The sequence below is a fragment of the Pleurodeles waltl genome, chromosome 3_1 (assembly GCF_031143425.1).
Source record: "Pleurodeles waltl isolate 20211129_DDA chromosome 3_1, aPleWal1.hap1.20221129, whole genome shotgun sequence".
Lineage (NCBI taxonomy): Eukaryota > Metazoa > Chordata > Amphibia > Caudata > Salamandridae > Pleurodeles > Pleurodeles waltl.
Genome location: NC_090440.1, coordinates 1,999,468,363 through 1,999,495,307, shown reverse-complemented (window position 1 = coordinate 1,999,495,307; position 26,945 = coordinate 1,999,468,363). Strand labels below are relative to the sequence as shown.

General features: G+C 40.8%; 1 protein-coding gene across 1 annotated transcript in view; it reads right to left on the bottom strand.

Moving 5' to 3' along the window:
• Positions 1 to 26,945, bottom strand: part of MED13 (mediator complex subunit 13) — an 865,231-nt gene that overhangs the window by 723,608 nt on the left and 114,678 nt on the right. The window contains exon 4 of the mRNA XM_069226440.1: positions 10,147 to 10,292. Coding sequence (XP_069082541.1) covers positions 10,147 to 10,292 — 146 coding nt within the window. The remainder of the gene's footprint in view (positions 1 to 10,146; positions 10,293 to 26,945) is intronic.

Genomic DNA, 26,945 nt, shown 5'->3' with positions numbered 1-26,945 from the left:
CCTTAATCTGGTTACTTTCCAGAGAGGCAACTCAACTTCAAAAATAGACTACATTCTGCATAGTATAAATACATGGGGAAGACTAGCGACCTTTAAAATTGATAAAAGAAGGGATAGCGATCACTTCCCGCTAATAATTGAATTCAGGGCCCACTTCTTAGATTTGGACTCGAAATATATAGAACATGATAAGGTGGAGTTACAACCCACCCTCAGTAACAACAGAAGGGTTGTAAAATGGCCAGCAATACTAGGCAATCAGGTCACTATGATAAATATTTACAACATATTTTCTGATCTCTTGGAGCCTTATGCAGAAAATAAACCTAGTGACATTCCTATTACGGCTATCCACCATTCATTGAGCACTACGTTAAGACCCGTCCTGACCAAACAGCCACAGAATAAGCATAAAAAGGAGAAGGTGCAAACCACCCCAAACAGTCCATGGTATACTATCAAATGTAGAGAGAGGAAAAGAGTACTGGTAGAGGCTCTAAAGCAAAAAAATCAATTAGCCGTACAGCAGGCAAGGGCCAGTTATAAGAAAACGCTGGCTACTGCCCAACGCAACTGGGAGGACCAAAAATGGCAAGACCTGCTGGTAGCAGCAAAAAGCAATGATGCAAGGACCTTCTGGAAAATAGTTACCCATGGTAGCAAAGAGGGGATATTTACTACAGACCATCACATAGACCCCAAAACATGGGTTAACTACTTTACAGATCTTTACTCTGACCCCCCCACCCTCGATTTCTATCCCTCAAGACATAAAACCCCAGTTACTTGGGGTATTTTACCCGAATTACAATTTAGTCTGGAGGAGACCGTGATTGCCATTGAAGCAATCAAGCCAGGAAAAGCCCCCGGTTTGGATAAGATCCCGGGGGATATGTTCAAACATAGCATAGAAATCTGGGCACCTTATCTAAACCTTCTAAGTAACGCTATAGCAAGGGGAGGCCTAATGCCCGAGACATGGACAGGGGCAGAAATAATCCCAATCTACAAAAAAGGATCCAGGGAAGACCCAGGGAACTACAGACCAATTAGCCTCATAGATGTCACACAAAAAATGTATGCTAGACAGATCCTGAATAGAATCAATATCTGGATAGAAGAGAACAGCATAATGTCTATATACCAAGCAGGCTTTAGACAACAGACCAGTACAGTCGACCAGGCCTTTAGGCTATTGACAATAATATGGAAATACACTAGACTACAGAAAGGCCACCTGTATATTGCGTTTGTGGATCTGCGCGCAGCCTTTGATCTTGTGCCGAGAGACTCCTTATGGGCAGCATTAGGAAAACAGGGCATGCCAGGGAACCTCCTGGGCCAGCTGGAGAGGCTACATGAAAATACATTTGCAAAGGTCTGGTGGGGGCCAAAGGGAGAGTTGACAGACCCAATACCTATCAAGAGGGGGGTGAGACAGGGCTGTGTGCTCGCCCCAACACTTTTCTCATTATACAGCAATGATCTGGTTCATCATCTGAAACAAAGTAACCACGACTCACCAAGATTGAATGATGATCCAGTCCCCGCCCTCCTTTTTGCAGATGATACCATCCTATTATCTAAAACTCCAATGGGCCTGCAAACTCTACTAGATAAATTCAGTGAGTATTGCAGCTTGAAGGGATTAGAAATAATTGCAAACAAGACTAAATACTTAACTGTTAACCCTCACAAAGCACTCAAGAGAAACATTTGGATTAGAGGGCAGGCATTGGAACGAGTTAAAAATTTCAACTATCTAGGGATACTGCTTGATGCCAAATTGTCATGGGCACCGCACATCAACAAAGCTGCTATCTCCCTAACTCATAGCTCCATGGCAATCAGTAAAAATTACAAATGTTCAAGGTTGAGTACTGTGTCACCAGTATTCGAGATCTATAGGTGCAAAGCACAGGCCGCTGCTCTGTATGGCGCAGAACTCTGGGGGTTCACAAAACTAACTCCATTGGCTACTCCGGAAAATAATTTCATGAGGGGGGTATTGGGCCTCCCTCCATCCACTCCGTTGATTCCTTTAGCCTATGACACTAATATGAAACAAATAGGCAAATTGGCAGCCCTGAGGCCCCTGCTCTACTGGTGTAGACTTTGGACAACCCCTGAACTGATCCAATATAGGCAAGCACTAATTGAGATCATGGGCTTGGACAAGGCTATCTCCCTCCCGTGGCTCCACTATATCAGGCAATGCTTTTACAATTTAGGGCTGAAATTCTATTGGGATGAACCGCATACACTCACAACCCAATCAAAGATCCGACTAAAGCAAGTATTTTGGGACTTCATCTTTAATAGCCCTTTTCATAGCAAGGATTCAGGTAGACTAACCTTAAGTTTTCTGGATTTTAAACCATTACCGAGCGCTGAGGAATGGATCGATACTATCCAACCTAGACGAGCAAAAGTTTTATTTATGAAGTTTCGATATGGGATTCTCCAGGTCAAGGCTTTTACCTTTAAATGGGGCCTCCTGAATGGGAGTAATCATGAGGCGACCTGCGAGCTGTGTAATATGGAGACACCAGAAACGACGGATCATGTCCTTTTAAATTGCATTGCCTACGATAAACCAAGGAGGAAATGGATCCGACCCATCTGCAGGAACGTTGGAATCAGGAACTACAATGAAGCTGCCAGATTCTTGAGATCCAGCTCGATACCATATGTTGTTCTTGGTCTAAGCCGGTTCTTAATAGCAATTTCATTCATCAGAGACAAGGCGGGCCTGAGGCTGTAGGCGCTTTAACTCAGGCAAAACTCCCAAAGTTAACCTATGGTCCTGAAATCGATAATTGGGAGTCACCCTCTGCAATTCAATAGCCTTGGGACCTACAATCAGCCAAGGATATATTTAGCCCAGGGGACATTGTCTATGCCCGGGAAGACCGTAGTTACAGGGAGGTTGATTAAGTTACCTAGAATGGTCATTGACACTTATGAAACTTGTTCCTGGATTATGATATTTATCTATTTTTAGCCCAAAAAATCTCCTCTTAGCTAGGCAATTAAGTGCCTGATGGCACGGGAGGTAAATTTTATGGGTCTTACAAATGAAATACTGTAATCGACTTTTATTTATTGTTTTTAAGACCAACATCAGATAACTTGTTTCTAGTAGTTAAGTGAATATTAGCTGCTGCTAGAACAATGTGCCCTTTGCATTACTTGATCGTATATGGCTTCTAAGTAATATAGGCACGTAAGAAAGAAAGGAATCGTTGGGCCCTAGGGATTGTCAATCATCTCTTAAAAATTAGTCAAATAACCCCTCATGTGATGATGGTATCTATAGTGCCAAGATTGTAGAGGCAATTTGACATGCTAGAGGCAAATAATCTTTCAAAAGCATATATCCTATTTTTATAATGGTCACTTTTTGAGCTAGTCCATAGTTAATGCTACTATTAGTGAGATAGCAATCTTAACTGTTTTTTGTATAAAGATTTATATTTTAGGGGTATTTTATAAAATGTTATAATATTTATATGGTGATTTGCATGATGGTGTACTGTATATTTTATAGTGTTTTTACTGATTAATTGTTTACTTTTAATAACATTTATACCCATAACTTGCCTATTTGCATTGTATGGCCCTGAGGGAGCTCTGGTCTCGATCTGTTTTTAGTGTTTTTTTTTTTTCTTAAAAAGTGTTTTTGTTCCTTTTAGAAATGTAAGAATTTTGCCAGTATGCTTTTATGGTATTGTTTTACCGAAATAAAACTGGAAAAAAAAAAAAAGTATTGATAGATTACTCTCTCACTCAAACAAGAGCATCCTGGCGCTAGCCCAGACACCAAACCTCCCAAAGGAAGTATGAAAGAGGTATGAAGGAACAGCCGAAGAGGGGAAACCTTATTGGATAAAAAAGGTGTACATTCCTAAACCCCACTATATTAAAGATTGGCACAGAGCATCTGGCACCTGAAAGAGTCAGTCTTTAAAACCTTCTTAAAACTAGCTTTGTTCTCAAGTGAACAAAGCAAACCTGGGAGTTGGTTCCAAGCTTTAACGTTCGAGACCATGAATGATTTTCTGCCTCGAGATTCAAGCCTTAACGAGGGATGTTTTAACAACCTGGCATTGAAAGCTCCGTGTCTTGCAATGGCAAAACCTGTCAGATATTTAGGACCTGAAGCGTGAAAGGATTCGATAACCAAAAAGACAACTCTCTTATAGATCGGTAACCAGTGTAACTAAGTGCTTTGGTAAGTAGAGCTGTATTTGGCGAGCTTAAGCACCAAATTGACATCTGAATGTTGGACCATCTAGAGTTTATGAAGCAGCTGCTTTGAGCTCCCTGCATAAAGGCTATTTACAATAGTCCAGCCTCGATATTATAAGGGCAAAGGCCACAGTTTCCGTTTTCTTTGCGGCTAGGTGGAGTAAATCAAAACATTTTTTAACGATTTAATAAATGAAAACCACGTACCAGCTAGTGATAGTGCTTGGGGTCTAAAAGTGCATTATTAAATTTGACTCCCAAATTTTTAGCCACTTCTACTGTGGGGGGGAGGAGACCCATAGTCCCATGGGAGAAAACAAATGTGACTTCACAAACAATAGAACAAAACTTAATCAAGAATATCAGAAAGGCCATATAAATGTTAAATAAAGAAGGACTAACTTATGAGCCCTGGTAGACGCCAAAGGTTAGCGATCTCTTTCGATGATTACTGACCAATGTATACTAGTTGTTTCCTGTCAGTCAGGAAGGATCTAAACCAGGCCCAAGCCCTGCTGGAAATGCCGAAGTCTAGGAGACCCTGGAGGAGTACAGAATAAGAAATCGGACCAAACATTTCTGATAGGTCCAACAGGATCAAGACAGCGTTATTACCAGTGTCATCTTAATAATCTGAGACTTCTTGCAGAGCAGACTCCGTATAGTGCCGGATTCTGAAATCGGACTATCTGGAATAAAATGCTTTGAAGTTTTCCAAATAGGTGGTCAGTTGAGTCTCCAGGCTTTTTTCCCCCCAAGATGTTACCTCATACTAGAGGCAGCGAAATAAGCCTAAAATTACCAAAAAAGGGCGGTTCACCAAAGGTTTATTAAAAAAAAAAAAAAAGTTTGAACCACTGCCAGTTTGGAAAGTTTCCAAGGTCCTGGAACTTCAGCCTAAGAGAGGGACATATTTAGCCTCCGAGTTATAACCGCGCTCACAGTATCAACAGCCTTGCGTAAGATAACTGGCAGACATGGATCTTGAGGGAAGCCAGATTTACATGAGAAAATAGCTTGCTGCATGTTTGATAAGAGATTGTCTGAAAGGTGGATAGGGTTAACTGAGGTAGCGGGGTGTTCAGTAAATCTCCATGAGATTGGCATGGTTCGGGACATTTGGCATCCAAGCTATGCTGAATTTTCTCTCCACAAAAATTAGATAACACCTCACAAAGCCTGTGAAGGGATAATATTCCTTGATAAAGCTTTGGGTTGCAGAAAGACTTGGAAATTTGGAAGATTGTTTTTAGGGTCAAACTGCTTCTTCCACCGAGCTGATAAAATAAGCTTTTTTGGTGTCTAGTCCATTTACGATCGGATTTCTGGGCTAGCTTTAAACTATTAAAATCTTCAGATTTACAGGTCGGGTGCCATTTAAGCTCAAATTGCTTGCAACAAAGCTTTTCTTTGGCTAGTTCCACCATGTACTATGGTGCAGATTGGGTAGGTCGGTCTGCAGACACGCGTCTCCGGGTAGGTTCAACACAGAACTACAAGAAGTTCAAATAATTCTTCTTTGGTTTGAGACTGACATGTGCCTAAGATGCCTTTTCTCTACCATAGGAGGGGCGACCATTCGACCAATTGGCGGTGACAAGTAGTCCTCGGTCAGTAAGCGACTTTTTAGCACTTATTTTTCTTTTTATTAGGAGAAGTAGCTGTCTAGGTCCTGATGAAGCGCCAAGGGATCAATTTTTTTACCATAGAGGCGCGAAACATGTTGACCACTTTTTGTTAGGATTAGGGTACTCTAACTTCTCTCCTTTCATGGAGTATAATGGGACATTGTTCCTTGCGTCTACTCCTCTAGTGCTTTTTTAATCTTGGCCTGTTCCTTCTTTTCTGAGTTATTAAAAGATGATGTCTAAGCCTCAGAGCCAATTTTAATCACTCGTCTCTCCTACACTTATGTCTTTCGGTCAGTATTTTCCGCAGACTTATTCACACCTGCTGGAGGATCTTCGGTTGAGTACCACCACCTTGATTGGGGTGGTCTGCCAGACATTGCAGTGCCGGTCTGACGAGGAGATTGCCCAATGATGATACTCAGCATCTTAGTAGATGCTTGAGGGCTCTCCTGAAAATACTGGTACGCCTCTGTCGCACATGCTTTCTGTCTTGGAACAGTGTACTATTTTTTCTATAGGTAGGCCAGTCTTTGCCAGGACAAACTAAAGGTGCTAGCTCGTCTGTGGCATTCAAACTCAAGATTGTCTGGGAACCTACCCCTGAGGGAAGGGGAGGTCGTAGCCAACAAAGTAGACAGGTTGCAACTCTTAAGTTTTCCCCATTTACAAAAACAAGAACGGTTCAGATCAGATTGGGAGAAGATTGGAGAACAGACATGCATGGATAGCTTAAAAGGAACCTGTAGGTTACAGACATTGACAAGTTGGGGGAAATTAGTGCAGATCCCATCCAGAGTATGGCCAGCTATATGTGTGCAGCCCACAACAGTGAGACCCCAATACTGTTAAAATGTCTTCGAGATTTTTAGCATCTGAATTCTGCAATTCATCAAAGTGACAATTAAAATTAACTAATAGTAAGTTTAAGGGGCCTCCAAAAACTGAACACAGTCCAGGTAGGCAATATATTAAACTCAGAGCAAGACTGAGTGACAGATTTTAAAACAAAAATCCAAGCTCACAGCCCCTCTTAATTTGTTCACCTCAAATGAACTCAATTGCAAGGTGTTCTGGAAAATAGCTAGACCTCTGCCATGTCCCTCAGCCCTATCACATCTGAGTAAGACAGCCCAAAGGTAATACAATGGAGATAACTGGGTTGAACCAAGGATTGAGTCAGGACTGAGAGGAACAAAAACTCCAGCCAATGATCAATTACTAGATCATGCACTTCTTAAGAGTGTTTAGAAAGGGACTGCACATTAAGTCCACAAGAAAGTGACTTGACCACTGAGGGCAGCTGAGTGGACAACCAACTTCAAACATCTGTTTGCAGGGTATACAAAACAGCACCCTCAGTACACGTCAAGTCTATTTCACTTTCAGAGTGAGACAGTGTACTGAGAATATATTTTAAAAAACAGTACCTGGACTAAAATGGACAGGGGCTGGCACTGGAAATGGAACAGATGGTTGCTGTCCCAGCAACGGGTCCACGCCACAACCCTGCTTATATCCTCTTCCCCAATGGCGTACACCTCCTTAGCACTCAACTAGCCTACTAACCTTGCAGCAAAATGGCAGCTTCCCCCAAGGTGTAAAGCGTAAAATTGCACTGGATCGCCCCTTTGACCCCAATCCCCTGAAAAAAGGTTATGTTTAAAAAAATGCTTCCAACACAAATCAAAGTCAGATTCAGGCAAACAAAAAAAGCACAGATAAAAAGATAAGATTAAAACATGCAGCATACTTTCACTCATTGAGCCATCATTAGCACTTGGATATATTCTCGCTTTCATCTTGTCCAACAACGTGCTCACTGGCACCAAGTGAACAGGAAAGGACCAGGTAGGTGTAGATCAGCAACTATTTCCAGATTCTATGCCAGTATAGCTACTAAGCAGACAAGCATGTCACTCACTCTACAAGGCCAGTTTTCTCCTGCAATCTTAATCACAGGTTAGAGCTTGGCACAAATGGAAGTTTACTTGAACCATCACCCATTACATACTTTGCAAAAGGGGTAGCTCCTGAGAGCACTTGCACGACCAAGATTACTGAGACCAAGTGGTTTGTTAATGAACTTAACAGTAGTGCCTATAAATCTGCTACACTGCAGTGATCTATTTCTTTGTTAGTATGAATAACAAAGAGTCTGACAAACAACAAGTAAATTGTTAAATCGTCATTTGGTTACTCAAATTAGAAGAGGTAACTATTCCGAGCAGTAAATACAAAAATTACCCAGACCATGCATTTCAGGCAGGGTTGAACTAGTGAGAATATTGGGGGCACTTAAAAAAGATCTAGGTAAAACACAAACAGCACCATGTATTTTAGCTAAGTGCCTTCGTATTAACGGGGCATTGAGTAACAAAAAAGAAACAAAACATTAAGTTCCAACACATTTAAATTTCCATCTATCAATGCACTGGAGCGGGCAACCATATTATTCACGTTGACCAGTAAATTAGGATTAGCAGGGCCCCAAATATTATTGTAAAATTTTTTGTCATACTTGCCTGTAACAGTTACAGAACTTGAGGCTATTGTCGATTTACATGTTCTGTCTTAGAGTGCCAACTCAATGCTGTGTCTAATAGAAAGGAGTATCTGAGTGGACACTAAATTGAATGCGTTTTACAGAATGCCTGAACAGTCGGCTCACAAAGCCCTGTGACTGAGAGGCTACCATTTGTGATACATTTTAATTAGACAAAGTCATTGTGCACTACTCTTCACCAGGTGTCCCCATTAGGGTCCACCTTTACCCAGTTCGGGGGTGACTGACAAAATTGATGAAGCAATAACGTGTGCTCCCAAGTCTTACAACTTAGACCTGCAAGTACCTGAAGGCACTCTGCTGCTAGTGGTTACTTCCTACACAGTGGAAGAACACCTCGCAATGGGAGAGGCAAGCCTCATTAATATGGACAGGCAATATAGGGAACTTCTTTGCTATATTCCACGTTCCCTAGTTCACCCTCCAATAGTGACCGGGTGCATACAATAATCACCTTCTTCCCAAGTTTAATGTGTTTGCAGTTCCCTCTCCGGGATAGGGTAGAAAGGGAGCAAATGAGGGTGTCCATATGGTACTGGACCGACCATGTGAACCGACTCATGAACTCTTCTCTTTCAAAGACAGTTGATGGACATTTTAAATTAAAATCAGAGCCGATGCCTGTACAGGAAGTCAGTGACTGGAATAAAATTAAGACACACCGAGTTAACTAGCCGCTATTCTAGCTGTAATGTGGGGGAAAGAAAGGAGAAATTCCCTCAATTTTACAGTCATCACAATAGCAAAGCCCATATATATGTGTACTGGATTTCCCACCAGTACCTAAAACTCAGGATGCTGGCACCCTCAGGAAGTACCCGCGTTGCTCCTTTGACTTTTGATGTTCACTATAGTAGTTAATGAAGTTGTGGACCATTTACAGACAAACATTTTCACTTTGGGGAGGCCTTAATCTAAATGGTTCTAATTTTAGGGCCTGTAATCAAACAGTTTAGTAACCTTTTATATTCACCTGTCAGGAGCGAAAGTTCAAGCAACATACATCTTTAATTTCGAGATCAATGCAGGATCAATGTTATGAGCTCATTAACAAATGATAGTACACCTAAAGGGATACATTACGTGAACACACTTCAATCCCGGCAAACACAGCTTCCTAGATGCAATACTAGCACCCCGGCCACTTAACATACAAAATAAGACAGTGTTTAAAAAAATATATAATAATAAATCCAGCTCGTTGTGACCATATTCTAAAACTTAACCCCATAAGGACTCGTTCCTATGTATCACATTAGGCAGGAATTAACAACAAGCATTTGCTTTGCGTTAGAGCTATTAGTGTTGTAAACTACTAACCGGACTTTTCTTGCCACAAACTGAAAATGAAAAGTAAAACAGTTTAACATAAGCGAGCCGATTGACTGCGCCACGGCCGCCATGAGCATCTGCGTGAAGAGAGACACAAAGGGGAAAAAGGGGTTTGCTTGCAGTCAAACGTATGGGCAATCGTGCAATTATCCATTTAACAGGGGCGATAGCCAAGGCGGTAACAAAGCCTCCCCAAGGAGGGACACAGGTAAGACATTTGCCAATGTTAAAGCATTTTTGAAGGGCAAGCCCACGAACGAGTGGTAGTGATGACAGTTAAAAGCCCCGATACATACCAATACGTCGAAAAAGCAGCGCGCAATAGACCTAGAAAGGGCACATTTACATAAAATAAAATAGCAACCTTACCTTGAAAAGGGCTGTTGGACTGTTGTGCAAGTGCAAGGTGTTCCTCGCTAAGAACATAGACTGGCTGATGCTGGTTGATCTCCACACTTGTACAAACATTGCTGTCTCCGTGCAAGAAAAAGGCAAACGAGCAGGACAAGTGTTCACTGGAAGACGAGAGAAAACATCAGATGTTACACTATGTTCATTTACCAGGAATCCTTCAATAAATTAAACTGCCTGCTTTATAAGCTACGTGGGTGGTATGCTTCGTGCAAGAACTAAAGATGGCCCAGATTTTAAGGCTGTAGAAATCTCGTGTGACCTGCAAGTCACGATTTCAAATGGTGGAAGGGCCAACTCAGTGTTTTATCTTAAAAAGTCAGATTAAGTCCAATTATCAACTACCATTTACCTACAGCACTTTGAGAAACAGCATGCTTGTCATTAAGTGCTGCATTATTAAAAAGAAAAAAAAAACAAATCCCACGATGAGCTCCGATCAGATAAAGTCTGCCAACATAATACATAAAATTACTAAGAATTAATTAGGATATGGAATTTCTCCAAATAAGGTACACCTGCATTGCCAGCCAAAGGCATGTTTTGCCGAGCTGCCAAATGAATAAGGGTAGCGATTGAAAAGGGCCGCGATCCAAAATTTTATCCAGATTAGAATTTTTTTTTTTTTAATCGCTTTATTGAACGGACACTTGAAGTGAATGCTTGCTGTAATCTGGATTACATTTTGGATCGTGCAACATTCGAATTATTGTCATAATGTTGGGAAGCATGGTGTTCTCTGTGATGTAATGCTAAATGCTGTTTGTATTTCGTGCAATGCATCACCTGTGGGGGAAGGTTGGGGAATTACGAAAAACAGTTTGGCAAAAAAAAAAAAACAAAAAAAAAAAAACTAGAGAGTCTACGAACGTAGCAGTTTAAATAAACTTTAAATAACGTTAAAACCACAAAAGAGGTTTCTATGAATCCTCAGAAAGAATAAAAATGAATTAAAAGCAGTTATGGTTGAAAGTAATCTAAACGAGGTAATCTTTACAATCAAATACAATTACAGTTGGGGGAATCCAAGAGTAATTATGCTTCAAAGCGCGAAAGTTACCCTGGGAAAATATGTAATTCAACTTCCACCCTGAGCTTATTCTAACATTTTATTCACAACTTTCATTCAACCACCAGGTTCAGTCTGGGCGTAATATGCTAGCTCCCCTATAATGCACTGAAAATCAAATTGCTTTTGTAAGAGGAACAATTGAACTGGGCAATTGTGTATGACGACACACTATCATACTTAAAAACACCATTGCTGCTGCATTCTGTAACAGTTCAAAAATTAATTTAGGGCAGGCCGGAATTGTGAGATTTTGATTTTGCTACGTTTTATGCATAATTATAAATGTTGCCTTTGCCACAATCATATTTCTAGCTCTTGGAGATCAAAAGTTATTAACAACAAGGTGACACGTTGCTGAGCAGTAGAAAGCCCTTTGTAAAGTAAGGCTGACCGGACAACGTGCTTGTTGCTTATTGTATTTGGGTGGTTAACTGGTACCAGTGAAGTGAAACCTGTGCCCTGACAGCATTAACCTGTGTAAAAATGACTAAATAATTTAGTACATTCACAAAATAAGCTGCATATTTTGCGTCAGCAAAGTTTAGTCAACCCTGCCGCATAATTTGGTCCTCATCTGCCCCACAGTTCCAGAGGCTCTGATTTGGGGTACCAGATGTGGACAACAATCAGATACAACAAACCTGTTTGGCACAACCACTAAAGCAAGATTAGCCACCCACTCCTATATTCCAGGATTATCAAATGAGATGTAAGAGTAGTTTGCATTGTTTGTACTGCAGCATACTAGCTAGTTCTATGCAGGCTTTTAAACTCCTCAGACACTATTAAACTGGCAGTGCTTTCCACACTAGTTTGGCAAGCGTTCAAGACTGAGAAGCATTTCGCATAAGCGTAAAACTGTCAAGTTTGGCTGTAGTCCAGCCTGAGTAGTCGGTCTCCTGTATGCCTCAGTAAGGTTTTTTTGCTCGGCATCTGAACAAGCAGGATTAATACAGGAGAAAGGTGCAACAATTGTAGTGAGAGATCGCGTATGACAATTTACATCTTTTTTTTTCCGAAGCAGAACAGATACGTAGTTTGAATGTATGGCGAACTGACTTGTACCACATTTTATGGCCTTGCCCAAACAGATGTTTTCGCAGATATTCTTTTAGTGTAGCCTTATTTTATGTCACACATAGTGCATCCCTTTTCTCCCACTACTCTTCCAACTCTCCTGCTTCTTATTTCCTGCTTATTTATTGAATTTTTGGATTGACACTAACCTGCTGGGTCTGGGTGTAATTTGGGAGTACTTTCTAGGATGCAAGGTATTATTTTCAGGTTTTCTACCCCTTTCAGTATCAAACTCATATCGGATCTCAGAAACGTGCATGAATGTTTGAAACTCAAAATAAAGACTGAAGAAAAGCAGGACTTTGTTCAGGAATTTCATGCAGTTACAGGATTCCAGTTCGCCAATTCAGCGCCCTTGACAACAGAAAATGAACATGGGAAGACTACCCCCACAGTGGTTTCCAAATTTGTGCCTTAGTGATGTTCACTCAGACCAGGGTAGCTCAATTCCAAAAGAACTTGATAAATGTGGCAAATAAGTGCTATTCACGTCGCTTGACCGGAGGTAACAAAGGATACTTTTTTTCACAGTGAAAGTGTGAAAGGAAGCCAAGCAAGGGAACTGCACTAAGCACCATAAGCGAAGCCTTCCAGTTCGCAGCAGTGGTACAATGCTAGAGAAGTGTTGGAAGAGCCTTTTTATGTACTGGAGGAGAATTGCTTTTTTATCCACAAAAAAGTCCCAAGGGCTTCACACTCCGGATGACTACATAGGCTAACGTATGCTATCTGAAATTAACTCGATGAAAAGCTAATCAAAAAAGCGTTTGGTTAGCTGCAGCTATAATACTCGTTGAAATATCCACGTTCCCTAGGCGATCTGACAACCACCAATTTCAGGTTCACATTCTGATCAGATTTGTGATGCACAGCCTGCTTCAGATTCTAGTTCGTGTGGCCTGATTGGCGAGGATCCTTGAACTCTAAAGACCCTTCTAGGTTCACCTTAGGAGGTGAAACAAATGTTGCTTGTTGTAAGGAACAGACCATATCTGAGCGTTCGCCACTGACTGCAAGATTATGGTACACACCGATCTAACCCGCCCATACTATAATTTGTTCTCAAAAATGTTCCCAAGCATGAGAAAACAAAATTCAATCTAAGAAAATGACAAGACCCTTGGGCCCTCCCACCTATCTGATAGAACTGTTCTGCTTAAATCACAGAATTAATAAAAAATAAATAAAAAAAAAAAAAACCACAATGCAGCCACTTCATTACAATTAACATTACTACATGGATTATGTTGGTACAAGAAAACCAGTGCCCCTCACCTCTCCTTCAATGCCCTCTGAAACCAGAAACCACCCGTCACAAATAGCTTCAGCACAATATACCTACAAAATTACATTCTAACAAGTTTACCTTCCAAATGAAATACAAAACTGTTACATAAGTAGCCTTTCAGTGAAACGGTGGTCTCACAAAGCGAACTTTAGTTGCTAACAAGCTTCATGGAATTTGCGTGCACCATACAAACGTCTAATACATTTAGAACACTAATCATGGTCGAAATATCCAGTTGCAGGAGCGAACATTCCACGCAGATACATGTCCACATTTCACACCACGTAACACCTTTACAACAAGATATGCGGCAGGCACAATGCAAGTACCGTTTACTGTACTAAGGGTCCCAAATTTTTTCATGGTAGAAGTCACATCAACATTCACTTATGGGGATGTCATGAATCATGCAGTTGCCGATGCCAAAAACATCTTCCCACTGTGCAGCTTCTGCAGCGAGCCACATTCACAATGTGCTAGTCCCAAATGAATAAATGCCTTACATATCTGTTAGCTTGCATCTTCTTAAAATACTCAAAAACACTGCCTCTGGGGTCAAAGTTCAATGCCAATCCATCACGGAGTACTAGAAATTCAACACTTATCATATTGTAAGAGCAAGATTAACGAAGCTGTTTATATGCCCACTACAGAAACATTTTTAAAAAGTTTGCACACTGAAAATAATCGACAAACTCAAAAGTCAAAACCAGAACAGACTAGCAAATAGAAAGGAGAATTTTTTTTAAAAAAAAATAAAAAAATCATGCTGCCACACATTAAAGCCGTTAACTGGCTGCAACAAGGAGTTCTGGTTTACAAGTTCAACAGGGGGACGTTATTTGGTAACGATGATGCCTAATGGTTTCTCCAGCTAACATGTTTTATCCACTGGTCACTGCAAATACTATTTTAAAGTGTGACATGCAAATCGGGTTTTTCATTATGCATAGAACTAACTTACTGTAGCAAAATGTCACCTTCCACCAAAGACATGTGTTTACTTATAGGACAAAATCCAAATAGGCATTAGGTTCTCTGAACATAACTTGACTCCATGCAAGCATACTAGACCATGTAAGGTATAACTGTTTCAGTACACTGCTATATTAATAATGACCTTATTAGAAAATAAGGCAGGGCTACAAATTGAACACTGCTTAATCACTTTGTCCAATGATCGATATACAGGGCTCCCACTAACAAATATCTACATATAAATTGGACACAACCAATTTCAACTATCCACATTTTTCAAGCCCCTACTTTTCATTTAGGTTCAATTATCATCAGGAATTTATACAAATGTAACTCAACTTTCTAGTTTTAGACTGATACGGCTTACATGCCACACTGAAGCTCTATACTCAGGTGAAAATGACAGAGCTCGGGTGATACATTTGCCAAACTACTATATTACTCAGTTAACTTAAATATTTACTGGAGGGAGTGATCAGTTTCAAGAACCAGCTCAATTTCTTTCAATCGAGTTTCGGGCAGAACCATGGTATGGAAGAAGCAGAACACTTGTGGGATTATCCAATGTGTAAAAAAAAACAATTATGACAGTGCAAGCTCTGACTGCAATCACCACACCATCGCCCAACCGCTTAACTAGACTATACGCACCCTTTCCACACAATCCGTTCTTCACTGGTTCCTCTGTACCACTTCTTACTAGCCTATTGCTTTGTCCCACCACCCTTAAAACCACTTAAGCATTTAAGTGACTAGAACAGAAATAACGTGAAAAGCAAAACTATTCTCGTCCTGGATGTTGTACCTGGTATCCGCGAGCAGCATTGCTGCCTCGCGACCAGGCTTCCGTGCTGTCGCTAAGCGGCAGACAGGGGCGCGCGGGGACGATTCGGGGGAGGACGGTTGGAGAGCAGCCGCACCCGGTCACGTCTGGAGACCGTGGCTTCGATGATCTACAACTAAAATAAAAATATTTGCTACTTAACACGCCCTCATTTACTTCATTTGGCGACGAGGGTCGTGGTCTCCAGGCGCAGAGGGCCCACGCAGGAGCGGCAGCGGTACACAACTGAGTGTGTCCTCTTCGGTCAAGCAGGAACAACGTATACCTCGTCCTCTTCATACCACGACAGACATTTCCAGGCACATTTGGCAAAGTTTTTCACAACACCTCGGGGGAGTGATTTTGTTATCCAGTGTTACTTCCACCGAATGTAAAAATCACCTGAATGCAAGCTAAAGATATCGATAATCTACAAAATAAACAGAGGTATGGATTTGCTCTGGTCTGCAGGTGCTCAATTCTCTAGTTTGTTTTTCACTTGACGGACAATAGTTTAGATTGCACAGTGTATGTGGTCAGACAACGAGGAACAGATTTAAGGCGCTATTCTTTAAACTGGGCAACCTGTGAGTAGCATATAAGACTCGTTGGGCTACACATAGTTTTGGGAGTACAAACTAAAGTTGTAGCAACAAAGAACGCTCCTTTTCTTTTTCTGCATTAGAGATTTGTTTTTTTTTGTCCTAAAATTATAAATTTTTTTTGTTCTTATTCGGTTTGTGGTGTTGCATCATGCAATCGGTTCTGCCCCCACCGCCATTTCTAGAGAGCCCTGGCGAACCACCAATAAGTTGGAAGCAATGGTAAGATGCTTTTGAAACTTATTTAGGGGCGATTGGAGCATCATGGTACAGGCCAGAACGGAAAAAATTTCTTCTCCATTCCATTGGTTTCAAAGGGAGGGCTATTTTCAAGCACCTTCCAGACTTCCAATTGGATGATGGTGAAATGGATGAGTATGAGATTGCGGTGAAGAAAATGAGCAACAGGTTTGATGCACCTCCTAGTTTGGTGGTGGCTAGGCACAAGTTTTTTAAAAGAGAACAACGCTCTGATGAAGATGTAGACACTTATATTTCGGCATTGCGCCTTCTGGCTGCGGAATGTCAGTTTGGTGCACTGGGTGATCAACTTATCAGAGACCAATTTATTTGTCAAGGGACAGATAAATCTATAAGACAGAAGTTATCAGAGCTGGACAATCCAACGTTGGTGGAGACAATAAAAATTGCAAAGAGCATCGAATCTTCCATCAAGTCCTCCAAGGAAATAGAATTGGCGACGACTAGCAGAGTTAACGCTGTCATCAACAAAGATGACAAGAGGACTGTGGTCAAATCAAGTGGACAGAAAAACAATAAGCTTGCCAATTCCAAAGTTTTTTTCAAACAAAGAAATGTTGGTTTTAGATGTGGTAACATGATGCATCAAAAAGGATTTAGGAGTTGCCCGGCATTGAATGTCCAATGCAGGAGCTGTGGCAAGGTGGGGCATTTTGCCAAAGTTTGTCAAGGTGGAAAACGAGCGTCTGTCATGATGGTTATGGAAGCGAATGAAGAAGCGGTGGAGCACCTCATGCAAGAGGTTCAGGATATGGTTTTAGTTGTTGACGATGGAGCGGTTAAGTCTAGTGATCCGGATAATTGTGTGGATCCCTATGCATGCATAGGAGTAGGAGACAAGTTATTCAGTTTGCTAGAAGACTCAGGGGCTAGGATTACCATGATTACCCTAGACTTGTTCAAGCACAATTGGGGAGAGCGTGTTCTTGAACCGCCAGACAGGGCTCCAGTGTCCTATGAAGGGAGGAAGATTGAACTTCAAGGTTTTTTTGAGGACATTCTTGAGTTTAAGGGGAGACGCATACATGGGAAGATCTATGTAGTGGTAAGAGGGCTGAACATTTCAGGCTGGTTCCATCAGGGCCTGTTTGGAATGGTGTTGCGGCCAGGTACATCTGAACAGGTTGCAGTGCTTAGAGAAACGGAGGAGATTGAAGGCCTTCTCACTGAATTCCCTAAAGTTTTTTCAGGTGAATTGGGGAAGTTGAAAGGTTTTAAACATAAAATAAAAGTGAAAATGAATGCCACTCCAGTCAAACATAAAATTAAGTCTGTTCCCTTTAGTGAGAGAGAAGATTTGGAAAAGGAACTGGAAAGTTTACAAAACAAAGGTATTATAGAACCAACTGAATCCTCTTTGTGGCTTTCTCCGTTAGTAGTAGCTAGGGAAAAAGAATGGGGAATTGAGAATTTGCGTGGACTTGAGAGCACTCAGAGAAATTTCGGTGGACTCACATCCCCTACGTAATATCAATGAAATGTTGTCCACCATCAAAGGTGCGAAGATCTTTACCAAGTTATATTTGGCTAGTGCTTATCATCAGGTGGAACTTGACCCAGAGTCCAGGTACTTAACAGCATTTGTGTCGCCCTTTGGTGTTTTTCAATTCTGCCGCATGCCGTTTGGGCTGGCATCTGCAGCCTCAGTGTTTCAAAGAATCATGTGTTCGCTGTTAAAGGGGATTTCCAACGTGGTGGTTTTTCAGGATGACGTACTTATCCACGCACCAGATCAGCAGGCGCATAACAGGATTTTAAGACAAGTGTTGCAGAAAATTATGGCCCATGGTATTGTTCTAAAGAGAGAAAAGTGCCATTTCATGAAGTCATGGGTTGAGTACTTGGGTCATGTGATAAGCCAAGAGGGCGTTAGCCCGAAAACCCGGTTTGGTTGAAGCTATCAAAGCGGCTCCTCCGCCCACAGACGAGGCTGGTGTGAAAGCGTTTTTAGGCATGTGTGAGTTTTACTCTCGGTTTACTCCGGAGTATGCTAGTCGGGTGAGAGTCCTGTCCAATCTATTGAAAGAAAGCACATGTTTTGAGTGGTGTTCAGAATGTGAGAAAGCGTTTGAGGATTTTAAAGTCCAAAGTGCTGAAACCGTATGATCAACGATTCCAATGCTGTCTAACCGTTGATGCTAGCAATATTGGACTGGGGGCGGTGTTGACTCAAATGATTGATAATGTTGAAAATACTATTGGTTTTGCGTCTAGAGTATTAAGATCGCCAGAAGTGCATTATTCTGTCATCGAAAAAGAGCTGTTGGCCTGTGTTTGGGCCATTGAAAAATGTAAGACTTACATGTGGGGGAGGCATTTTGTGTTGAAAAACAGACCATAAGCCCTTAGTTTCAATCTTGAAGGGGACCAACGACAAAACAGGTACGCCCAGGATTGCTAGATTGGTTGCAAGGTTGATGCAGTATGATTTTGAAGTTATGCATTTTCCTGGGGGGAGGAATATAAGAGCTGATTATCTGTCGATATTTCCCAGTCAAATTAGCCCGACGTCCGATGAAATTGTGGACAATGAATGTTGTATGATTGCAGCAGTTGAGGTTGATCATGTGTATGTGTGTTCTGAGTCAGAGTGGAAGGAGAAGTTGATTGAGAACAATGACCTGTGCACAGTTATGAGGTTTATAGTTGAGGGTTGGCCTTATGAGAAAGATTTATCGACGGCGGTTCAGCCATTTTAGAAAGTTTCTGATGAGCTAACAATTGAGGAGGGCATTCTGTTGAGGAATGAAACTCATTCCTCCGGAAGTGTTGAGGAGTTCATTACTGAAGAAAGCGCATGAAGGTCCTTTGGGGGCCACTTTGACCAAAAGACGAGTAAGAGACAGCTTTTGGTGGTCTCGCATGGACAGTGAAATTGAACAATTAGTAAGGAATTGTGCTGTATGCTCCAACTCTGGCAAGAGTTATTATGCCTATTGGTTGTCCTGGAGGTCCCTGGTGCAAATTGGGTGTTGATATGGTGGGACCATTTCATTCAATCAATTGCAAGCTATGGTATACATACGTAGTAGTGGATTATTTTTCAAAATGGCCTTACGTCAAATTTGTACAGGAGCCCAATGCCAAGGCTCCTTAAGGGAAGCGTTTATGAATGAGGGTTTTCCGGAGGAAGTCATCTCAGATAATAGTGTTCAATTCGTGTCTGAGGAGTTCAAAGCATTCTTGAAGCAAGGTGCAGTTAAACATTTGAGATGTTCCCTTTATCAGCCCCAAACAAGAACACGTTGAAGAGTGGGTGTGATGTGCAGGCGTCTGTTCAGGCAATGCTTTAGTTTTATAGATCAACTCCTCATTCCACCACGGGGTATCTCCGTTTAAAGCTTTGAAAGGGAGAAAGCCTAATACTCAAATTAAATCCAGGTGGATGTCCAAGTTTTTTAGACAAATGTTGGTCCGAGATCGTACTGATTTTATCAAGGCTAATGTGGAACACAACCAGTCTACACAAACCACAAAAGAGATACTTTGACAGTAAGAAAGGGGCTAAAGAGTCGCCTATTGCAGAAGGTGATTGGGTAGCTGTAAAGCTGCCTACTTTTGTTAAGGCAATGCTAAATTTTCTGAACCTGTTAGGGTTGAACTGGTTTTGGGCAATGCTGTAAGGGTTCAGGGCAATAAGTGGTGGAACAAATCCAAGGTTGTCAAACTGAAAGGGAAATGGGATCCTCAGGGCGTGAGCAGGTGTGATTTAGTAAAGCAATCGTACCCGAATGAAGGTGGGGGTGTATTGGTGAAACAGTCGGACTTGAATGTAAGTGGTGGTGACGGACCGGTCGTGCGTAGAAGCAATAGAGTGCGAAAATTGCCGTGGAAACTGTCAATAAGGTAATGTGTAATTACTACGAAAACGCGGTCTATTTTAACGATTATATGTAGGTTTCATTGCCTTGGTAGCTGTGTCAATAAGGCAATGTGTAATTACTATGAAAATGCTGTCAATGATAATGGTTATCTGTAGGCTTAATACGTGGTTGTTGGCATTTGTATTGTTTATGTAGTATTTGTATATATTCAGTTTTTTTTTCTTTTGGGGCGGGTGTGATGGTGTTTAAAAAAAAAAAAAAACTTAATGTTGTACCTGGTATCCACGAGCAGCGTTGCTGCCTCGCGACCAGGCTTTCTGTGCTGTCGCTAAGCGGCAGATGGGGGCACGCGGGGATGATTCGGGCGAGGACGGTTGGAGAGAGCAGCCGCGCCCGGTCGTGTCTGGAGACCGTGGCTTCGATGATCTACAACTAAAATAAAAATATTTGCTACTTACCACGCCCTCCTCATTTACTTCACTGGACTGTGATTTTTGCCCACTTTGTCAAAACCAGGTTACTGAAAGATACAGATTACAATACGCATATAATGTCATTCAACTACAAAGTGAGCCTAAGCTGCATTTTGCACACTGTCCTTCCAAAAGTACTCTGCGCTCAACACAGGATCAAAACAAAACATATCGGAGACAGCCAACACTGCACACAAACCTATCACTTACACTGATAGCACATCACAATAGTACACTTTTTAAACAGAACTAGAAACCCCACTCTAGACGTCCAGATAAGCGAGCAGGAATGTGAACTACTACTCAACTTGTCTACTTAATGTCCTGGAAGATCTGTCCAAGTGTGAATTGCCATAACAGATAATCCAGTTTCTAGGTAAGCATCTGGCTACACTTATGCCCAACACTTAATCAGCTACACACTGCTGTTTGTGAGTTAGAGACAATAAACAGGCTAACCACGGCCTGCAACAGAATACTTAAAATCTGGATGAGTGTAAATAAACCGGATAGCTGCTGTGGGGGTCATCCTAATGGTATTATGTCCACCACAAATACGGTGAGTGTTTTGGGTAAATATGTGCCTCACTATTTTCAAATCTAGCACACAAGGATGATATGATTTTATTTCTAACCCAACTCTTCCTAATATTAATAGGGCTTTTCAACTAGCCGGGAGAATGGACCTGGCTCTGAATTTTACAAAACGTTCACCCCCTCTTAAACTGGCACATGGCCACCCTCTTTAATCATATTAGGTGGGACACAAACTCTGGATTTATTTCAGAGAGGCGTCTGAGTCAACTTTTAAAACCAGAGAAAAAGGCAACGATCTGAATTCTTAGACTAATAATGATTTTTGATTCAGACTACAAGATCTACACTAAAATCGTAACCTAATGGATTAACAAGGTTCCCCTCCACTCATAGCTGGGTATCAGAATGGCTTCAGTGGACAAATATATTCCAACAAACATTATGAAATAGTTTATCGAATTGGTGACAGTTGATGCCATTCCAGCTAGAATTGCTCTGTTGTTCAATCTCATAACAGGGAGGTGTCTATTTCAAATTTTAGGTGCGTTTTAGTTACTACACCAGCTTCCAAGTTCAATTAGGAAATTAAGCTAAGGGGCCACGGCACAGCTAGTGATTAATAACTCTGCCCGCCAGATTATTTTGATTCAGGGCATCCGACAAGGTTGCCCTCTTTCACCACTTTTGATTGAACCTCTAGCACGGCGTATTCGCCAGAACACAAGTATCCTACTATCCTTATGGACCGTTTTCAACAAAGTTGTACAAGGATGATATGGCTTTATTTCTAACCCAACTCTTCCTAATATTAATAGGGCTTTTCAACTGATTAAAACCTTTGAACGTTGGGTGGGGTTTGTTTAATATCTCCCCGGGAGCCTACTACCCATTAGCTTTTAAAGAAAAATTATAGAGCAGGCCTGAAAAGGTACAGCAAGGGTTTTATTCAGAGTAGTGGGAGAAATTGTTTAATTTTACACATATGATGACAGATTTCTAATTAAAATGTCAAAATTATCTTGATTTAGTGCCTCTTTATCAATCTCCTTCAAGTTAGAGGTTTGTTTTTTTTATAAATAAAAAAATAATAAAAAAATAAAAAAACCACACACAGAACAAGCTATAACACCCTTTGACTTTAAACTAACACCCACAGGTTATGCTGAAGGTATTACAAATGACCAAGAGTGAGGGTGGCTTGGTACTTCTGAGTTTCCAAGATGCCATCTTTTATTTTACAGCTGTGCTACTTTTCAATCTAATTTTGATAGTTACATTTTTCAATTTAAGTTGAAGAACCTGGAGGTAGATGATCTTCCATGGTGTATACAAATCAATCACTCACAAAAGGAATAAATCATGAAGTTTAATATGGATTAGGGAAAGAAAAAAAAAAAGAAAAAAAAAACACTACTATTTAGAGAATTCCAGTGCTCAATGCAAACACCCTTGCAATACTTTCGATCTTTCATCAGGTCTGACTGACGGTATAATAAGTAAATGGGCTGATTTATCTATTATAAAAGATATATATATATATATATTTTTTTTTTGTTATTGTGGCTCTAGTTTAAAAACACTCCAAATGGTGTTAACAAAAAAAGCTGCATGTGCACTTCTATTTTATTATATTCAGTGCTATCTTTCAAAACCTGTTGTGGGTTGATATGGACAGCTATGTAAAGATATTAAAACCCAGAGTGATTGATAGATATCCACTTGGGCTCGGAAGTGATTTTTGAGAAGATGAGATCAAAATAGGAAAAGCACCAGGATACAGTTACGCTCAATGGCAAAGTTATTTTGACCTTAACTATTCCAGTTTTAAAGGGAATAATTTTGAATGCATGACATTCTTTAATGGATTTGGACAATCTGTTCCCACTCTCATTAGAAAGTTCCCTAAGTGCTATCAGGAAGGGGAATGGCTACATATGGTTTGGGCCAATAATAGCTGAGACATTCTGGAAGTGTACCAAATAGCAGTCACCAGTCACCACAGCCTACAAAAAGGCCCCTCCTGGGATTTATCAGATTTAGAGAAGCCTGAGCAACAAGGGACTGAGCCAATATTTTTATTTATGTGGTGTGAAATTATGAGAGCGGTAGCAGAACTGATTGTGGAATTGTGTGGCACTGAGTGGAGTTGTGTACTGGAAATATGTAGCATGAGGGGTAGTGGAATGTCGTATGGAGAGTAGCGCAAGTGTGTAGTGGAAATGTGTGTCATGGGAGATTAATTACGTAGAGTAGTATTGTGTTGTGGAATTAGGTGGTTGAGAGTACAATTATGTAGGGTGGAATGGAACTGTATGGAGGTGAACTTTGTACATGGAATTGTGTGGCGTAGAGTGAAATGATGTTGAGTCCAATTATGTGGCATGGTGTCGAGTTTGTGGAGTGTTACTTAGTGGCACAAAGTGGCTATGTGGAATATAATGTGTGCAATTATGTGGAGTTCAATTACGTGGCATTGTGTCATGTGGAATATAATTATGTTGCGTGGTGTGGAATTATGTGGTATGGTAGTCACTCTTTTTGTCCACCTCACAACTGACTCCAGTGTACTAAAGGGAGTCACACAAGCTTAGTGTACCAACTGATACAAACCATGCAGTATTTATCAAACATCTTGTGATGGTTAATATCTTTTTCTTAGTGTGCAGGCTCAGAACATCTATGCATACGTTCCTAAGTTAATTATTGAGCCTCAGCGCTACATCCTGTTAATGTGGTTTACAAGCTGGATTCGTTGTTTAAAAAAAAAAACAAAAAAAAAAAAAAACCTCTGCCAACTTATTCACTGGACAAGAATCCTGCAAGCCAACACCCCCTGCTCTCCTTTTTACGCACACACCACACTGAACATACCGTATTTATCGGCGTATAACACGCACTTTTTCTCCCTGAAAATAGGGGGCAAATGGTGTGCGCGTTATACGCCGATATGTTACGTTTTTTTTTCTCTGAAATATCCTCTTAAAAATGAGGTGCGTGTTATACGCTGGTGCGTGTTATACGCCGATAAATACGGTAGCTTTCTGCAGCACAGAGTCTTCATTCTGTTAAAAAAAAAAAAACCAATATATAAGTATATGACAGACATCCAAATTAACGGATTATTACGTTGCATCACTTCACTACACTGGCAGCAATAGTAATAGCAGAGTATGGACATAGCCAAGTAACAAACATGCCAAAACTGCGCCAAAACAATGGAACTCAGTTAACTGCATACTGCAAAGGAAACAGTCATCCTAATAATTTGCGCATACACTGCATACTAACGGTACAGGCTGACAGGTGAAGGTTGAAGTCAGCACAGCCTGCGCAGTGACTCCACCACTGCAGACAATTTAGAAATCCGTTCACTGCTAGGATCTGTTACTACCCCTCCCAACTCCATCGCAGTTTATCTGTGGGGAACAGATTCTACATAACTTCTTTACACTCTCGCCTAAAGCAACACAGATATTCTTTACACGGTCACCCTTAGGAAAATGGTTTGTGATGATGATGATGGTTATGGGCCAATAACAAAGACCAGGGTCGTGCGTGTTGCTTTGAACATTTCCTGCAAGTTCAGATGTGAGGGCGATCTGTTTAGAGTTGTGATAGGGCAGGTAGAGGAGGAGGGGGGGGGGGGGGGGGGGGGGGGGGGCAAACAGGAGACCGAGGACGAAGCAAGTGAAAACAGGAGCACTTGCAGAGATTTGGAATTTAATAATATATCTACTTGCTCATGGGACAGGTTGCTTCATAAAGCTTGTCATATAATAAAATCTACTTGTCCTTTTGGTGCCATGTAGCGCTGCAACAAATTATGGCAGCAACCTCATTATATAAGAGCTCTGGCAATAGCATCTGATTATGCCGGGGGGGGGGGGGGGGTTTAATACTAGCAATTTCCTTATTTTGCCACCTTCCGGCAGATCTACAGGATCTGGAGGTAGCAGTAAGCAGTATTTTAAAGGTTGGAATGCCCTTTGGAGTCTGTGCAAACCGACTAACTTGCATGTTTTGAAAATGTACGATTAACAAGGTCAGAAGTAAAGCTTCTTCCAAGTTTGGGTAGTGGGTTAGGGGGGTTGGGGGGGGGGGGGTAAATATACACTTACATATTTGCTTGTGCTGAAATACAGTCCACAAAAACTTTCTAGTAGTACGATTTTCTGGTCTACTTCTGTAAATGACTGAGTTCATGAAATACATTAATCAGCACTAATGCAGAGACATACAGTGGGTGCATTTTTGTGACTAGGAATTTGGAATCTAATTAGGTCTGGGGTTAACCAAGACCTTTTGTTTTTAATACAATTCTGTCCATCTCTATCGATCTGTTGGCTGGTTTCACTGTGAAAGCAATTCGCTCATTCACAAGGACCATATTGGCACAGAAAGTAATTGTGTTCAGTGCTAGGAACTAATTTGTTAAAGAGTTTTTTTTTTTTTTTTTTTAAGACCAAAACCATTTTGCTTTCTGCCAATGTTTACTACAGTGGTGAGAGCTTGGCAGCTCCCACAACAATAAAGTGTACAAAAACCATGTCAAACCAAGACAAGCATTGACAAAACCAAAAAACTGACGACCAATGTCAGACCCATTGGCTTTGCCAATGCTTGTTGATTCCATGTTTCACATTATCTTGTTGAAACTAGATACACTGATTTTCCATTATGAATATTTTTTGTAAATACTAGCATGTATTAATACAAATGCTTTAAAGAAATGGTACCTAAAATTTCACAATAGTTTAGCAAAAGATTATTCTCCTAGTTGCACTTTTTGTTAACATTTTATTTTGAAAGTTAAGACTCAATCTTGCTTCCAAACTTCTGCAAATATTTGCATTTAATCAGAGCATTCTGGGAGATAAAAAATTGCCTCTTACTGTTAAATGTTTCAAACATATACACACTTTTTTAAAAACCAGAGCCTGTGTCAATCGTGCAGTCCTAGCTTACATTTATTTATAGCACTCATTGTACTAATAAATGTTTATCATTAATGAACCATAAATAAAAATTCAAATAGTTTAAACATGGACACACATTTCCTCAACTGCAGACAATTCCCTTCCTGCTCCTTAATGTGGTACTGTAAACAGGCAGCCCAACGGTTTGTCCTGCAGGGGGATTGGGTCTACTTGTCTCAAAGACAAAGGAAACATGAAATCTTGTGGTCCTTAATCTCAAACAATGTCCTGTGCGTTGGGCTGTAGGAAATCCACACCCCTGATTTGTTTGGTGTGCTCAAACACAAAGGAAAAAAAAAAAAGTAGCTCCTAGATAGGAATTGCTCAGAGAATGATGTATTTATCCGTGAAGCAAAAGAGATATGCCAAAGATTTATAGAAAAAGGGTATCCACAAAGTGCAGTAGAGAATGCATTGGAGAGAGCCTGGTCACACAAAAAGGATGAATTATTGATTCCAAACCAGTCTAAAAACAATATGGAAGAAAATGGCCAAGTTTGTTGTTACATCATGGAGTTTGATGCCTCAAGTGATTCGTTTAGACAAGTGCTACGGCGATATTGGAAGATTCTCACACTGGATACCAATATTAAGGAGATTCTGCCTAAACACCCTACAATAACATCAAAAACAAGATCATTGGGACAGTATCTGACAAGTAGCTTTATGACAAAATGTACAAATAAAGGGACAATAAATTGGTGGTCACGCCAGCAAAAAGTTTTTGGGCGAAGACACAAATGCAAGGCGTGTCAATATGTGCAAAACATTAATATGTTTAAATCACACAATGGGAGGAACTTTAAGATCAATCAATGGATCAATTGTGAGACCCCCCCCCTATGT